The 19,838-nt window shown below is 38.9% G+C and overlaps 1 protein-coding gene across 2 annotated transcripts in view; it reads left to right on the forward strand.

Moving 5' to 3' along the window:
• The window catches only part of ccdc177 (coiled-coil domain containing 177), a 28,957-nt gene extending 19,936 nt beyond the window's left edge, over positions 1-9,021 (forward strand). Inside the window, exons 1-2 of one of the 2 annotated variants that reach the window (XM_079286656.1) lie at positions 5,596-5,650; positions 6,408-9,021. In XM_079286656.1, the coding sequence (XP_079142782.1) occupies positions 6,420-8,948 (2,529 nt within the window). In that variant the 5' untranslated portion in view covers positions 5,596-5,650; positions 6,408-6,419 and the 3' untranslated portion in view covers positions 8,949-9,021. Of the gene's footprint in view, positions 1-5,595; positions 5,651-6,407 lie in introns of those variants that run through there. The other variant, XM_079286655.1, reaches the window with a different exon arrangement.
• The last annotated feature ends 10,817 nt before the right edge of the window (positions 9,022-19,838 follow it).

A 19,838-nucleotide genomic window follows, 5' to 3' on the forward strand; every position in this document is an offset into this window, starting at 1 on the left:
TATTGAGTCTGGACTTGGGTGTCCCGCACCTGCGCTGTCTATTCACCCCACTGTTTACACACTGTCATCCACAATTAATACCTCATGGGGCCTGGGCTGCCTGCCCTCTCCGGGGCCCCCAGACCCATCCAGAGCCCTTATGGATGCTTAATTGAGCATACCGCTCTTCTGATTGAATTAACAGCTCCGTCTCTGGGACCTTTTCCCCTTCCACCGAGGAGGGGACTATTCCACACCCGCATGGGACCCCTGTACCCACAGAGGGCAGAGCGGGGGGGGGGGGCTTCGTAGCTGGAGAAAGCGAAGGGTCAAAGGGTGGAGTTGTTGAAACTGTCCAGAAAACGTGTCCTTTTCTGTTTGCAAACCGATGCTGGAAATGTGAACTGGGGGCAACCAGAGGTCTCGGTCTTCACAGGACCAGTGAGTTCCTGCAGGGCAGCGAGTGTTCAGGGCATTGTTGAGAACATACACAACGTCAGCCTACAGTTCTACAGCACTGCATTGAAATGATCATCTGGTACCTCTAACCTTCTCACACTCTGGTCTGTTTTTCTTTGCTGCTTTGTTCTTCTTTTGTTCTGGTTTGCAGCGCAGATGAATTATTAGGGTTAGACTTCTGCTGTTCTGTATAATACAGTAACACCTAATCTGACAGGTCCATCGCTTCCTGGAAGGAGTTTTTCTAATTTTGTAGCAGTTATACAGAAAAAAGTTGACCTTCCAATTAATTAACATCAATTAACTGCTTGCGTAACCTAGAGTCCTTTCTCCGTGGGACAGTTGAACATTCATAATTTAAAAAATTGGGAAATTAAAAACCTGTACAATAAAGCTTTACTGATAATACAATATTCTATTTTGTTCCAATAATCAACATATTTACACATGACCAAAGAATTAAGAATGATGATTGAATTTGTTTCTTGACAGGACGGGAAAGCCGTTACATGAAAACAATTTGAGAAAACTTAATTTATATGATGATTTTAACCCAGTAATTTGCTGCAACAATTTTAAAAGACCAATCAACTCTGAGGATATATAAAAAATAATAAACGGAGAATTAATTCAAAAAATTGTAGAATAGTAGAAGAAAACTTGCAGCTGTCGTTGGCTCTGGATCGGCAGAAACCAAATACACACATATTAGCAGTGAATGACCAATATCTTAGCCTGTAGATTATAATATATTATTCACATGTTTCTGTCTTTGCAGAAAAATAGCAGAACAGTTTGGTGATGTAAAAAGTGACATGTAGTCGTCTTACCGGGGTATCATCACGAACCGTATCAGAACAGCATCACTCACACTTTAAGAGTGTCTCTCTCTGGGCGAGCACCTCGATAGTGTCCTCTTGGCACGAGCCACTGCAATAGTAGTAAAACATAATAATGTGGAAAATCAGTAGCCCTCCGGAGAGGTGGAAGTGCACGTAGACCGACTGTATCCTCTTTATTTCCAGGTCTGTAAGAGAGTTTGTCTTTATCCGCACTTGTCAAAGTTCAGCACACATGTAGAGCTGACAATCAGATCGGCCTCTTGGAGGGAAATGAAATGTGTGAATTCATCTCAGCTGAGGCTGTTGAGTCAGGGAGCCAAAGGTGGTTATAGCCAGAGTGTCTGTCTGTCTGTAATCTCTTGGCTGGATTCATTTGTTGCCTCTGTGTGGAAAATAGGCCTCGTTCATGGGAGTGAACGGCACATAGATCCTCTTAACTGCACAGATTCTGCCTTCACTTTGTTATTCTAACGCAAGACCTGTTAATCAATCATCTCCCAGAACTCCAGCAGAGTTTCCAAACGAGGAGAGCTGATATAGAATCAGTTTGTACTTGTACACAATGTTCACGTGCATTAGCAGACAGACTTGTTGACTCAAAACTCAACTTTATTACATTTGAATAGTCTATTTTGCTGCCTTTGGTCATCGTGTTTTTGTTTTTTAACGGTACATGTATTTAGTCGGTGGTAGAGGAAATACTCAAATCCTTTCATGAAGTAAAAGTAGCATGACCACAATGTAGAAATACTCCTGCAGAATGGCCTATTCCAGAATAATGTATGATATATTATTGACTTACAATTTTTTTTATTTTTTTTTTTTACTACATATCTCGGGGAACTTTTGAATTTCAGCGTTTAAGTACTGTCTTTATCCACAGCATTGCATCATACTGTATTAGTTTGTTATATTTTGCATTAATAATCAATATCTTTCATGTAATGGAGTAGAAGTATCACAAAATGAGAATATGAGTACAAGTACCGTATAGTATTTGAGTAAATGTACTCAGTTTCAACCCGTCTCTCAGCAAATAATCAGATATTCAAAGTTGACCGACGTGACAGGAACCCAATTTTGAAGAGCCAAACAAAAAAGCATGAAAAAGGAAATGTTGATGAATTGAATTGACTGATTTCTTTGATGAATATATTTATTAAGTTTCCAGGTTTTTCCAAAGACATTATTAACAAAACACAAAAAGAAGAGTAAAAACATATCCGGTTCATTTGATTTCTTAAGTATTTACTGGTTGACTGACTCCTTGATTGATTTATTGATTCATTGCAGTCATTTTCCATTTTGAGTTTATATTTTAGAGAAAATATAAATCATTACAGTCACAGTCCTGTTTATTACATAGTAAAGTAAAAGTAAAGTAAACTGTTATCTTATTAGTTCGATGACAGTTTACTCTGTAATATGTTGTTTGCTGCACCATCAGGGTTGACAATATGTGTGATTTTTGTCATTTAAAGCATTCATAATTCAACTAAAAATTGATTTTAGGGTGAGAGTATGGTTTAGGTTTAATTTGTAAAATATTGAAGTACAACTATTAAAATGTACTTAGAGTCCTGAGTGCCACGTATCAAACCCCTGTTCACATGTTATACTTTAGAATGTACGGCTCCTCAGAAGGTGTTGGCACCTCTAGACTGGTTCCCACTACAACCAGTATACAAGGGCATCCTCAAAGACCCTCACCACCAGCCGGGCATTGCAGTGGTCTCCATGACTGCACAGAGCAGCTCACCTCTCGATGAACCCCCCAGTCCAGCTTTGGTGGTGGGGAGCATGCCCTACCAAAAACAAAAAATTCTGTCGAGCATACCCCCGCACCAGTGAACTGTGCAGCGACCACACCATGCCCCGCTCCCCTTTGGCCCCCATCCCAGACTCCAGGCCCCCGGTTAACAAGCCAGCCAGCACGTTCCCTGTTGTCACTTGTTACCCGCTCTCCTCCTGATACGGCTCACGGGCGGGGCCAATTAAACTCGCACTGTTCCCCACACCGGGTCAGGAGTTTAGTGGGTCATCGTCATCACTGTGATTTTCACTCAGTTATCTGATCCTGATTCAACTGCTCCAACTGGACCGAACCAGACCAGTCTGCCTCAATAACTACACTGCAGTCATTCATGTCGTAGTGGTGGAAGAAAATGGTCACACAACTACACAGAGACAATTACCATTATGTTTTACTCCTTCTACCACTTGTAGTACCGGCTAGAACAAGAATTGTATAAGTACTGCTACTACCAACGAACTACCAATGAAGTAGCAGTTGCAAAAGTAGCAGTAACGAAAAACTGTGTCTTTTTTAACATCGCTTTTTGATTCTGAATGTTTGTTGCTCTCTGTAGAAACCATTGACGTTCGTGACTTTTAGTGATTTAGAGAATCTGAGTGGTTCAATAGGAAGTAGAAACAGTATTTAGACTTTCAAAAAATGGGCTCGTGGAAACCCATGTGTGGAGACGGCTGTATAAACAGAAAATGAAACATAAAACACAGTTCTTTTTTATTTTGTCAGCGTGACATACAAACATGTCAAGTTTGTGTTAGTGGGTCGTATTCATGAACCACTGTGACTAGAGTAATGTGCAGGTATGTCGAGGAGAGAGAATTAAATGCATACATAATTCATTAATACATACATGGTAATAATAACGCACACTATTTACATGTTTAATACTATAACTGCTGTGATGTTTTTTAGTCTTCAATATAATATCCATCACAAGAGTTTGAAAGTTAATAGATATGTAGCTTGTCTTTAATAATAAATGTTGATATTTAATGTAAAGGGGTTTAGCAAAAAAAGAAAAAGAAAAGAAGGTAAATAGTCAGCAGCCTGGAGTGAAGTTATTGATGGCCTCCACACAGCAGGTCACATTTCATACAAATCTATTGTTCCATCCTTATGAGCTCCAGCGGCGAAATGTAACTCAGTACATTTACTCAAGTATTGTACATAAATACACATTTTAGGCACTTGTAATTTACTCGAGTATTACCATTTACTGCTGTTTCAAAGTTTTACTCCACTACATTATAGAGGTAAATATTTTTTCTATCTTTCTACTCTGCATTTGTCTGACAGCTGTAGTTACTAGTTACTTTGCAGACTGAGATTATGAGGTTATGTGTAGAAAACATAACAATGCATCATGTTTTAAAATTAGATTGTATTTTTTGTTTCGGAAAAAATGTACAAAATGACCCAAGTCTAGTTCAAATCAGCTACAAACTACACATGAATGCATCAGTAATAAGTATCTAACAACACTATGAATAACTGTAAAACACTCATCGGGGGATTTTTTTACTTTTGATATTTTAAGTAAATTTAGGTGATAGTACTTACATATAAGTATGATAATACATACTTGTAACTCTTTTTTGGTGTTGATGCTTTTCCTTAATTAAAGGATCTGAAAAACAGATCAACTGTGATGATGCTGATTGGCTGCTAAACCTCCTTTGTCTGCAGAGAAAGTGAAGGCATGTATCTATTATATTATAGTGCCCTCTCGTGGCTGGTACGAGTAATTGCAGTATATTTTATTTACTTAAAGCAGGGTGGCAGATGGCAGCTGTTACATGCGGTGATGTGACTTTTGATAGACCATCCTGCACAGATTAAACATCTATTTATAGATGGATTCGACTTTCATATAATATATTTCATTTGTATTTGTATATTGCTTGAAATGCAAACATTAAAGCGGTGAATAACACAGGAAACTGAATTACAATATTATTAAGACACGTCCCTTCTATAGATGTATACATCTCGGGTTGAAACACAGGCCTGTCGGAGGATCTGTGCTCGAGGCTAACGCATTCATTAGGCCAATGTTTTGTCACATGTTAGTCATTCGAGTGTATGAGCGCTCGGTTAATTACAGCGTGCACACCGTATTTTATTTTTTTACAGCATATTTGCGAGAAGCAGGCGGAGCTAAGGAGGCTGAGATGGAGGGATGCTGCTGAATCGCAGGTGGAGACCGCTGATGTTTACGCGATGCGCTCTGCTGAGGGAGGATCAGAGGAAGCTGGATAGCAGATTATTGTCGACGTGTCGTGAACATTTCTCCCCGGACGGTATTTGTGTTTCGTTTTTGCCATTTTTAATCTTGCAGAGCGCAGATTCACTCCCCGCCGCGCAGCAGACCGACCGGCTGTGAAACGCTCCGTCTGTCCGTCGAGTCGCTGCAGGTCGCGGCGATGTGAAGCTCCATCGTTGGGTCGACGGCCGCAGCCTTTTCCCTGAAACCTGATAGTATGCGGGGAACAAGGGGCACTGCACGGATTAAAGGGGAACAAAGCACCGGTTCAGAAAACGTTTTACAAACTGGCAGGTCAGTGGGTGTTTTCTGTGGCGCGACGCAGCATGAAATGCACCCAAACCACGGGAAGAAACCACAGTAAAATACAGTGAATATTGTTTTGATACACAGCAGCAAACTGCAGCAAAACATGTCTAATATAATCTGTCTTTAGAATTTGACCCTGAGTTGTTTGTGATATCTAATTCAGATGTTCTGCCTCTGTGCTGCTGATACAGAAAAGTCGAGGCCTTTACTGTTTGTGAGGTGTGAGTCCATGATGCACAGCAAAGTAGATCTTAAATCCAGCTTTTTTATATACTGATGAATAATATATATATATATATATATATATATATATATATATATATATATATATATATATATATATATATATATATCTTGCAGGACCTGGTTTGATTTCAAAGGTAGTCTGAGGTCGATTGTGTGATGTAGAGTGAAATATATGACTGTGAGTAATCGAATTCTTCACAGCCTAGTAACTCTGCCAAAAATAGACTCTCTATTAAAGGACTCTGGTGTTTTTTCGTGTCTTATGTCACTTCCCTGAAGGGGAAATGTCTCATCTGGTGTAAAAATCAGTGTGTTCATGCATGCATGCACCTCTGAACATGCGTAGCGACCCTCCCCCACAGACTGCATCTCTCTTACGCTCTGGACTGAATGCTATAATCCTCTAATTGAAACCTCTTTCCACTATTTTATTCACATCCCCTCCAATATCATACAACCCCCCTCCATCGACCCCTTCCCTCTTCTCTACCTGCAGTATCAGCCAACTATGGTCGACCCCTCGGAGGCTGAGGAGTGCAACAACAAGTGCAAAGGCCCACAGCTCGACACGCCAGCCGTGGCCACTGAAGACCTTCGTCTGCCAGAAGAGGCCGATGGTACGACAACAGAGGACGACGGGGATGCCGGTTTCGAGACGCCGCCCTCCGGCAGTTCCGAGCCGAGCCCCTGCCACACTGCGTCCCCGGCGGAGCCAGACGGCGCCTCTCAGGGGCCGCCCTCACCTGAGCAACCACAGACTCCGACTGAAAGAGATCCGTCGCCAAAGTTGCACCTGGACCTGTACAACTTTGACTCGCCAGTCGCCGAGGGCAGCCGTTACGTGTTGACAAGCCCTCACTCTCTGGAGGCGTGTGCGCGATGTGGGGTCAAACCCGTGGAGCTCCTGCCCCGCCCGCTGGCTGACTTCGCCCGGGAGGCTCCCGGCCGCTCCATGCGCGTTGCTACGGGCCTGTTCGAAGTCTACGAGAGAGACCGGCACGGCAAACTGAGGCAGTGCAGGGAGGAGAGGGAGAGGATTGATAGGGAGGAAAAAAGAAGGATTCTGCAGGCGACAGTCAATACCGACAGCACTGCGTCACCCTCTGCTGTGGAGCAGCAGCGCAAAGCCTCCGCTGGCTCCTCTCAGCCAAATAAATCTGGGCCGGTGACCTCCAGCTCAACCCCTGATAGAGCCTCTAGAGCCACAGCATCAGGTCCAACATCTAAAGCAGCTTCGGCTCTGTTATCTAAAGCTCCCAACTCAAGTACATCCCCTAAATCTCAGTCCTCAAAAACTGCTTCCACAACCTCTACACCATCCTTCAAAGGTGGTTTCCAAGGATCTGCCAAGCATTCACCCGAACAAGTCAAAACCACACGGCCGCTCTCGTCCGGCCCTCCACCAGTAGTCATGAAGTCCTCAGGCGGTAAATCTTCTAACACTTTCCCCAGATCGACACCGAAAACCCCCTTCTTCCCTAGAGCCAACTCCACATTATCATCATCGGTGAAGAAGCCGGCAGTTCAGAGCTCTGGGACGCCTCTGAACGGCGTAACAGGAGCGCCGTTCTCTCAGCACAATGGACACCTTGGCCTTGACTCCAAGTTGCCGGGAAAAAGCCATTCGCTGGAGTCCTTACAGCGGAGGATGGATCCGGTCTGCTCTTCCACCTCCACCACCACAACCACTACTGCGTGCACCTCATCAGAGTCGGGCGCTTCCTCTTCTTACAGCTGGGACGGCGCTCGAGATTACTGGGCTAAAGTCTCCAGTCCCCGGGCTCGCACCATGGCCACCTTCAACTCCCTGATGGGCCGCAGCCTCAGCCTCGGCGACCTGAGCCACTCCCTGCAGACGACGCAGAAGGTGGAGCGCATAGTGAGGGAGGTGAGGCGCCGAGGCCTGAAGGCCGTGTCCGAGCGCGACCGCAAGATCGCAGCTCTGATGCTCGCCAGATACCAGGAGGAGGACATCATGAGCCAGACCCGCTACGTGGCTCACCTTCAGTGGGACAGTGAGCGCCGAATGGACGAGCTACGGCGAGAGCAGGAGGACAGGGAGAAGCAGCGCGCCGTGCTCCAGTGCCAGCGGGTGTGGCAGACCCAGGTGTCGATACGGCAGCGACGACTCAGCCAGCAGGAGCGGCTGTCGACGGCTGCCAAGATGCGGCAGGTCGAGGAGAGTGAGGAGCGATGGCGGGAGCTTGCAGAGCAGCAAGATCGCAATCGCTTGCTGAGGTTGCAGCAGGCGGCACGAGAGGAGAAGCATAAGAAAGCGCTTCAGGAGCAGAACCTGAAGGCCCTGGAGGAGGAGAGGGCGGCCATGCTGGAGCAGGAGAGGCTGCTGCTGAAAGAGAAGCTCACCATGGCCGAGCTGAAGAGGCAAGAGAAGGAGCACCAGAGCCACGAGGACAGACGAGGCCTGAACAAAGCGGAGAAGAGACGCCACGCCGCCCTGATACAGGAGATTGCCCGCAGAGAGCAGGAGGAGAGGGAGGAGGCCAGGAGGGCAGCAGAGGAGAAGCTCAGCCGCTCCCTGGAGAACTATGAACAGATAGTGGAGCGTCGAGGGCAGGAGCTGAAGGAAAAGGCCAAGCGCGAGGAGAAGCAGATTCAGAAAGCACGCAAGGCAGCGGAGAAGCGCGAGAAGCAGCAGCAGCAGCTCCTGGAGGCTCGCGTGAAGGAGGCGGGGAAACGGGCCCAGCAGGCATCTTTGCTGGCCGAGGAGAGGGCCCGAGAGAAAGCTCAGCGGGCCGTCCACACCCGGCAGGAGAAGGAAAAACTCCAGAGGCTCAACAGGCAGCGAGTGGAGGAGGAGGAGAAGCAGAGGCGTCTGGAGCTGCTGCAGTCCATCGAGAGGAAGCTGGAGAAGAGCGAGCAGATCTTCAAGGAGAAGAGGGCGGTGCTGGAGAGCGCTCGCTCTGTGGCCCGGGCCTCCTTTCATGTGCGAGACAAGGTGCGCGAGGAGACCAACATGCGTACCTTTGATAAAATGGCCCTGGAAGCTCTACTCAACGCCAGCCTGGATGAGAAATAAACCCACGGCTCTGCTGTGGACCCCTTACTTGTGGTCATGTGCTTGACTCCTGCCTTCATCATGGCCCTCATCACCCAACAGCTTTACCCTTCTTCCCATAAAGTGTGATTGTTTCCTTACATATCGTCACCCTATCGATGTTCGATGACCTTTTCGATTTTTTTTATCATAGATCCAAATAGAACCAAATAGAACCAAATTTTTCCATCATGGATGTAATGAGACTGCAAACGTAATCAGCTGACATAAATGAGCAGTCGAGCCCGTATGGGACGTACAGTGGACTTCATATTAGATGAGAGGAAGAGAGCTGCCCTGTGCAGCCACACAACCCCTCCCTGCTCTTTCTCTCTGCCCTCTGTGCCGTCTATCTCAGCTACTGGACTGAAAGCTGTGCAGTCATGAAAAGACTCATTGTTTACCAGGAAGCACAACTCCATGACAACTGCAGAGGCTTTTAAGGGAGCGCTCCTGCGGGGGGGGGAAATCAAGCGCAAATGCTTCTAGCCTTCATGTCAGATTACAATAAACAGTAACGCGCTCTGAGAGGCCGCCACCTTTTGACTCCCCCCTCCCCCACCGCAGTCGATCTGCTCCCAACACAACCGCCTGGTGACCGAGTCGAGGTCTACAGGTACGAGTTTTTATTGCTTTCACATGTGATGCAATCCCTTCTGTTTTGTTACACACTGTTTTCTTTCAGCGCTTGAAGTAAAAAAATAAAAATAATTACATGCTGTACAATGTCTTTTTTCCGACATCATACACTATCACTTTTTAATTGTTTTTTTGACATGCTATACTATGAAATTATGGTATACTGTGTTATGAACTTTTGTATGACACGTCATGCTATACTATGATTTGTTTATGAGCTTTTCTTCGACATGCTATACTGACTTTTATGACGTTTTCTTTTCGACAGTATCTCATGACTTTTCGACATGCTATACTATGAATGTTATGACGTTTTTTCGACATGCTATACTAGGTTTGTTCATTATCTGTCTTTCGACACTATTGTTACTCGTATTGATCACATTCTCATTTTATTTCCTTCAGGTGCTGGTGATGAACAAGAGCTGGTGATGTAACCTACAATCCTCCTTCTCTTCCCACACTGAACTTTATCAAGTGGAAAACACCAAACCTTTCCTCTCATGGAAATACATCCATATCAAGAGTTTTTTTTCATTTGAAACTAGTAACAGTATCTATTTAGATGCATAAATGACATGACATGTACAAGGTTCAAAAACAGCTTTATTCGCATCAAGGCATGTTGTTCGGTCCCTATGAACCCTCTCACCTTACCCTAACACCCTAACATGTGGGCTTCTTTTCTGTATCATTTCAGGTGTTCAGTTATAATTTGTACATTATCCCAAAATGCTTGTGTCAGTGATTTACATTGAGTTGCTGCGTCAAGGACAGATTTTCAGTTGTAGCAACAATGAAATGGTCAATTTAACACAAATATGTGAGTAGTTTTCAAAAAGCCTCTGTTCATGTAAATGATACAATCTGTGCATACCGTCAAAACCAGGAGAATAAAAACAATTTTACAAGATGGATTTGCATTGGGTGTGCTATCTGTTCAATAGTAATAGTATCATCACAATGTATCTTATCAGGTGGAGTCTAGAGTCCCACGAGTGTCGTGCAATGTTCCGAACTTTCATGTAGTGCTACACTGACTTTTTTCGACATGCTATGCTATGACTTTTTAATGACTATTTTCCACATGCTGTTCTATGATTTTCAACATGCTATACTTTGACTTTTTAGAACATGCTATACTATGACTTTTTTCGACATGCAGCTATACTATGACTTGTTAATGACTTTTTTCGACATGCTATACGATGACTTTTTTCGACATGCTATACTATGACTATTTTCGACATGCTATACTATGACTTTTTAAATGACTTTTTTCGACATGCTACACTATGACTTTTTCATGACTTTTTTCGACATGCTAGCCGATGACTTTTTTCGACATGCTATACGATGACTTTTTCATGACTTTTTTCGACATGCTATACGATGACTTTTTTCGACATGCTATACTATGACTTTTTAAATGACTTTTTTCGACATGCTACACTATGACTTTTCATGACTTTTTTCGACATGCTAGCCGATGACTTTTTTCGACATGCTATACTATGACTTTTTCATGACTTTTTTCGACATGCTATACGATGACTTTTTCATGACTTTTTTCGACATGCTAGCCGATGACTTTTTTCGACATGCTATCCGATGACTTTTTTCGACATGCTATCCGATGACTTTTTTCGACATGCTATACTATGACTTTCTAATGACTTTTTTCAAATTACTATACTATGACATTTTAATGACTATTTTCCACATGCTATTCTTTGATTTTCAACATGCTATACTTTGACTTTTTAGAACATGCTATACTATGACTTTTTTCGACATGCTATACTATGACTTTTTTCGACATGCTATACTCTGACTTTTTCATGACTTTTTTCGACATGCTATACTATGACTATTTTCGACATGCTATACTATGACTTTTTAAATGACTTTTTTCGACATGCTACACTGACTTTTTTCGACATGCTATACTATGACTTTTTTCGACATGCTATACTATGACTTTTTTCGACATGCTAGCCGATGACTATTTTCGACATGCTATACTATGACTTTTTTCGACATGCTATACTATGACTTTTTAATGACTATTTTCGACATGCTATACTATGACTTTTTTCGACATGCTATACTATGACTTTTTTCGACATGCTAGCCGATGACTATTTTCGACATGCTATACTATGACTTTTTTCGACATGCTATACTATGACTTTTTTCGACATGCTAGCAGATGACTTTTTTCGACATGCTATACTATGACTTTTTTCGACATGCTATACTATGACTTTTTTCGACATGCTATACTATGACTTTTTAATGACTATTTTCGACATGCTATACTATGACTTTTTTCGACATGCTATACTATGACTTTTTCATGACTTTTTTCGACATGCTATCCGATGACTTTTTTCGACATGCTATACTATGACTTTTTTCGACATGCTATACTATGACTTTTTTCGACATGCTATGCGATGACTTTTTCATGACATTTTTCGACATGCTAGCCGATGACTTTTTTCGACATGCTATACTATGACTTTTTAATGACTATTTTCGACATGCTATACTATGACTTTTTTCGACATGCTAGCCGATGACTATTTTCGACATGCTATACTATGACTTTTTTCGACATGCTATACTATGACTTTTTTCGACATGCTAGCAGATGACTTTTTTCGACATGCTATACTATGACTTTTTTCGACATGCTATACTATGACTTTTTTCGACATGCTATACTATGACTTTTTAATGACTATTTTCGACATGCTATACTATGACTTTTTTCGACATGCTATACTATGACTTTTTCATGACTTTTTTCGACATGCTATCCGATGACTTTTTTCGACATGCTATACTATGACTTTTTTCGACATGCTATACTATGACTTTTTTCGACATGCTATGCGATGACTTTTTCATGACATTTTTCGACATGCTAGCCGATGACTTTTTTCGACATGCTATACTATGACTTTTTAATGACTATTTTCGACATGCTATACTATGACTTTTTTCGACATGCTAGCCGATGACTATTTTCGACATGCTATACTATGACTTTTTTCGACATGCTATACTATGACTTTTTTCGACATGCTAGCAGATGACTTTTTTCGACATGCTATACTATGACTTTTTTCGACATGCTATACTATGACTTTTTTCGACATGCTATACTATGACTTTTTAATGACTATTTTCGACATGCTATACTATGACTTTTTTCGACATGCTATACTATGACTTTTTCATGACTTTTTTCGACATGCTATCCGATGACTTTTTTCGACATGCTATACTATGACTTTTTAATGACTATTTTCGACATGCTATACTATGACTTTTTTCGACATGCTATACTATGACTTTTTTCGACATGCTATGCGATGACTTTTTCATGACATTTTTCGACATGCTAGCCGATGACTTTTTTCGACATGCTATACTATGACTTTTTAAATGACTTTTTTCGACATGCTACACTATGACTTTTTTCGACATGCTATACTATGACTTTTTAAATGACTTTTTTCGACATGCTATACTATGACTTTTTAAATGACTTTTTTTCGACATGCTACACTATGACTTTTTTCGACAGGCTACACTATGACTTTTTTAATTACTTTTTTCGACAGGCTACACTATGACTTTTTAAATGACTTTTTAATGACTATTTTTGACATGCTATACGATGACTATTTTCCACATGCTATTCTTTGATTTTCAACATGCTATACTTTGACTTTTTAGAACATGCTATACTATTACTTTTTTCGACATGCTATACTATGACTTTTTTCGACATGCTATACTATGACTTTTTAAAAGACTTTTTTCGACATGCTATATTATGACTTTTTTCGACATGCTATACTATGACTTTTTCTATGACTTTTTGCGACATGCTATATTATGACTTTTTTCGACATGCTATACTATGACTTTTTAAATGACTTTTTTCGACATGCTACACTATGACTTTTTTCGACATGCTATACTATGACTTTTTTCGACATGCTATACTATGACTTTTTTCGACATGCTATCCGATGACTTTTTTCGACATGCTATACTATGACTTTTTAAATGACTTTTTTCGAAATGCTATACTATGACTTTTTTCGACATGCTATACTATGACTTTTTTCGACATGCTATACTATGACTTTTTTCGACATGCTATACTATGACTTTTTAAATGACTTTTTTCGACATGCTATCCGATGACTTTTTTCGACATGCTATACTATGACTTTCTAATGACTTTTTTCAAATTACTATACTATGACATTTTAATGACTATTTTCCACATGCTATTCTTTGATTTTCAACATGCTATACTTTGACTTTTTAGAACATGCTATACTATGACTTTTTTCGACATGCAGCTATACTATGACTTTTTAATGACTTTTTTCGACATGCTATCCGATGACTTTTTTCGACATGCTATACTATGACTTTTTTCGACATGCTATACTCTGACTTTTTCATGACTTTTTTCGACATGCTATACTATGACTATTTTCGACATGCTATACTATGACTTTTTAAATGACTTTTTTCGACATGCTACACTGACTTTTTTCGACATGCTATACTATGACTTTTTTCGACATGCTATACTATGACTTTTTTCGACATGCTATACTATGACTTTTTAATGACTATTTTCGACATGCTATACTATGACTTTTTAAATGACTTTTTTCGACATGCTACACTGACTGTTTTCGACATGCTATACTATGACTTTTTTCGACATGCTATACTATGACTTTTTTCGACATGCTATACTATGACTTTTTAATGACTATTTTCGACATGCTATACTATGACTTTTTTCGACATGCTATACTATGACTTTTTTCGACATGCTAGCCGATGACTATTTTCGACATGCTATACTATGACTTTTTAAATGACTTTTTTCGACATGCTATACTATGACTTTTTAAATGACTTTTTTTCGACATGCTACACTATGACTTTTTTCGACAGGCTACACTATGACTTTTTTAATTACTTTTTTCGACAGGCTACACTATGACTTTTTAAATGACTTTTTAATGACTATTTTTGACATGCTATACGATGACTATTTTCCACATGCTATTCTTTGATTTTCAACATGCTATACTTTGACTTTTTAGAACATGCTATACTATTACTTTTTTCGACATGCTATACTATGACTTTTTTCGACATGCTATACTATGACTTTTTAAAAGACTTTTTTCGACATGCTATATTATGACTTTTTTCGACATGCTATACTATGACTTTTTCTATGACTTTTTGCGACATGCTATATTATGACTTTTTTCGACATGCTATACTATGACTTTTTAAATGACTTTTTTCGACATGCTACACTATGACTTTTTTCGACATGCTATACTATGACTTTTTTCGACATGCTATACTATGACTTTTTTCGACATGCTATCCGATGACTTTTTTCGACATGCTATACTATGACTTTTTAAATGACTTTTTTCGAAATGCTATACTATGACTTTTTTCGACATGCTATACTATGACTTTTTTCGACATGCTATACTATGACTTTTTTCGACATGCTATACTATGACTTTTTTCGACATGCTATACTATGACTTTTTAAATGACTTTTTTCGACATGCTATCCGATGACTTTTTTCGACATGCTATACTATGACTTTCTAATGACTTTTTTCAAATTACTATACTATGACATTTTAATGACTATTTTCCACATGCTATTCTTTGATTTTCAACATGCTATACTTTGACTTTTTAGAACATGCTATACTATGACTTTTTTCGACATGCAGCTATACTATGACTTTTTAATGACTTTTTTCGACATGCTATCCGATGACTTTTTTCGACATGCTATACTATGACTTTTTTCGACATGCTATACTCTGACTTTTTCATGACTTTTTTCGACATGCTATACTATGACTATTTTCGACATGCTATACTATGACTTTTTAAATGACTTTTTTCGACATGCTACACTGACTTTTTTCGACATGCTATACTATGACTTTTTTCGACATGCTATACTATGACTTTTTTCGACATGCTATACTATGACTTTTTAATGACTATTTTCGACATGCTATACTATGACTTTTTAAATGACTTTTTTCGACATGCTACACTGACTGTTTTCGACATGCTATACTATGACTTTTTTCGACATGCTATACTATGACTTTTTTCGACATGCTATACTATGACTTTTTAATGACTATTTTCGACATGCTATACTATGACTTTTTTCGACATGCTATACTATGACTTTTTTCGACATGCTAGCCGATGACTATTTTCGACATGCTATACTATGACTTTTTTCGACATGCTATACTATGACTTTTTTCGACATGCTAGCCGATGACTTTTTTCGACATGCTATAATATGACTTTTTTCGACATGCTATACTATGACTTTTTTCGACATGCTATACTATGACTTTTTAATGACTATTTTCGACATGCTATACTATGACTTTTTCATGACTTTTTCGACATGCTATCCGATGACTTTTTTCGACATGCTATATTATGACTTTTTAATGACTATTTTCGACATGCTATACTATGACGTTTTTCGACATGCTACACTATGACTTTTTTCGACATGCTATACTATGACTTTTTCATGACTTTTTCGACATGCTATCCGATGACTTTTTTCGACATGCTATATTATGACTTTTTAATGACTATTTTCGACATGCTATACTATGACTTTTTCATGACTTTTTCGACATGCTATCCGATGACTTTTTTCGACATGCTATATTATGACTTTTTAATGACTATTTTCGACATGCTATACTATGACTTTTTTCGACATGCTATACTATGACTTTTTTCGACATGCTAGCCGATGACTATTTTCGACATGCTATACTATGACTTTTTTCGACATGCTATACTATGACTTTTTTCGACATGCTAGCCGATGACTTTTTTCGACATGCTATAATATGACTTTTTTCGACATGCTATACTATGACTTTTTTCGACATGCTATACTATGACTTTTTAAATGACTTTTTTCGACATGCTATACTATGACTTTTTTCGACATGCTATACGATGACTTTTTTCGACATGCTATATTATGACTTTTTTCGACATGCTATACGATGACTTTTTTCGACATGCTATACTATGACTTTTTTCGACATGCTAGCCGATGACTTTTTTCGACATGCTATAATATGACTTTTTTCGACATGCTATACTATGACTTTTTTCGACATGCTATACTATGACTTTTTAATGACTATTTTCGACATGCTATACTATGACTTTTTAAATGACTTTTTTCGACATGCTACACTGACTGTTTTCGACATGCTATACTATGACTTTTTTCGACATGCTATACTATGACTTTTTTCGACATGCTATACTATGACTTTTTAATGACTATTTTCGACATGCTATACTATGACTTTTTTCGACATGCTATACTATGACTTTTTTCGACATGCTAGCCGATGACTATTTTCGACATGCTATACTATGACTTTTTAAATGACTTTTTTCGACATGCTATACTATGACTTTTTAAATGACTTTTTTTCGACATGCTACACTATGACTTTTTTCGACAGGCTACACTATGACTTTTTTAATTACTTTTTTCGACAGGCTACACTATGACTTTTTAAATGACTTTTTAATGACTATTTTTGACATGCTATACGATGACTATTTTCCACATGCTATTCTTTGATTTTCAACATGCTATACTTTGACTTTTTAGAACATGCTATACTATTACTTTTTTCGACATGCTATACTATGACTTTTTTCGACATGCTATACTATGACTTTTTAAAAGACTTTTTTCGACATGCTATATTATGACTTTTTTCGACATGCTATACTATGACTTTTTCTATGACTTTTTGCGACATGCTATATTATGACTTTTTTCGACATGCTATACTATGACTTTTTAAATGACTTTTTTCGACATGCTACACTATGACTTTTTTCGACATGCTATACTATGACTTTTTTCGACATGCTATACTATGACTTTTTTCGACATGCTATCCGATGACTTTTTTCGACATGCTATACTATGACTTTTTAAATGACTTTTTTCGAAATGCTATACTATGACTTTTTTCGACATGCTATACTATGACTTTTTTCGACATGCTATACTATGACTTTTTTCGACATGCTATACTATGACTTTTTTCGACATGCTATACTATGACTTTTTAAATGACTTTTTTCGACATGCTATCCGATGACTTTTTTCGACATGCTATACTATGACTTTCTAATGACTTTTTTCAAATTACTATACTATGACATTTTAATGACTATTTTCCACATGCTATTCTTTGATTTTCAACATGCTATACTTTGACTTTTTAGAACATGCTATACTATGACTTTTTTCGACATGCAGCTATACTATGACTTTTTAATGACTTTTTTCGACATGCTATCCGATGACTTTTTTCGACATGCTATACTATGACTTTTTTCGACATGCTATACTCTGACTTTTTCATGACTTTTTTCGACATGCTATACTATGACTATTTTCGACATGCTATACTATGACTTTTTAAATGACTTTTTTCGACATGCTACACTGACTTTTTTCGACATGCTATACTATGACTTTTTTCGACATGCTATACTATGACTTTTTTCGACATGCTATACTATGACTTTTTAATGACTATTTTCGACATGCTATACTATGACTTTTTAAATGACTTTTTTCGACATGCTACACTGACTGTTTTCGACATGCTATACTATGACTTTTTTCGACATGCTATACTATGACTTTTTTCGACATGCTATACTATGACTTTTTAATGACTATTTTCGACATGCTATACTATGACTTTTTTCGACATGCTATACTATGACTTTTTTCGACATGCTAGCCGATGACTATTTTCGACATGCTATACTATGACTTTTTTCGACATGCTATACTATGACTTTTTTCGACATGCTAGCCGATGACTTTTTTCGACATGCTATAATATGACTTTTTTCGACATGCTATACTATGACTTTTTTCGACATGCTATACTATGACTTTTTAATGACTATTTTCGACATGCTATACTATGACTTTTTCATGACTTTTTCGACATGCTATCCGATGACTTTTTTCGACATGCTATATTATGACTTTTTAATGACTATTTTCGACATGCTATACTATGACGTTTTTCGACATGCTACACTATGACTTTTTTCGACATGCTATACTATGACTTTTTCATGACTTTTTCGACATGCTATCCGATGACTTTTTTCGACATGCTATATTATGACTTTTTAATGACTATTTTCGACATGCTATACTATGACTTTTTCATGACTTTTTCGACATGCTATCCGATGACTTTTTTCGACATGCTATATTATGACTTTTTAATGACTATTTTCGACATGCTATACTATGACTTTTTTCGACATGCTATACTATGACTTTTTTCGACATGCTAGCCGATGACTATTTTCGACATGCTATACTATGACTTTTTTCGACATGCTATACTATGACTTTTTTCGACATGCTAGCCGATGACTTTTTTCGACATGCTATAATATGACTTTTTTCGACATGCTATACTATGACTTTTTTCGACATGCTATACTATGACTTTTTAAATGACTTTTTTCGACATGCTATACTATGACTTTTTTCGACATGCTATACGATGACTTTTTTCGACATGCTATATTATGACTTTTTTCGACATGCTATACGATGACTTTTTTCGACATGCTATACTATGACTTTTTTCGACATGCTAGCCGATGACTTTTTTCGACATGCTATAATATGACTTTTTTCGACATGCTATACTATGACTTTTTTCGACATGCTATACTATGACTTTTTAATGACTATTTTCGACATGCTATACTATGACTTTTTCATGACTTTTTCGACATGCTATCCGATGACTTTTTTCGACATGCTATATTATGACTTTTTAATGACTATTTTCGACATGCTATACTATGACGTTTTTCGACATGCTACACTATGACTTTTTTCGACATGCTATACTATGACTTTTTCATGACTTTTTCGACATGCTATCCGATGACTTTTTTCGACATGCTATATTATGACTTTTTAATGACTATTTTCGACATGCTATACTATGACTTTTTCATGACTTTTTCGACATGCTATCCGATGACTTTTTTCGACATGCTATATTA

The sequence above is a fragment of the Melanostigma gelatinosum genome (genome assembly GCF_949748355.1).
Source record: "Melanostigma gelatinosum genome assembly, chromosome: 16".
NCBI classification, from domain to species: Eukaryota; Metazoa; Chordata; class Actinopteri; order Perciformes; family Zoarcidae; genus Melanostigma; species Melanostigma gelatinosum.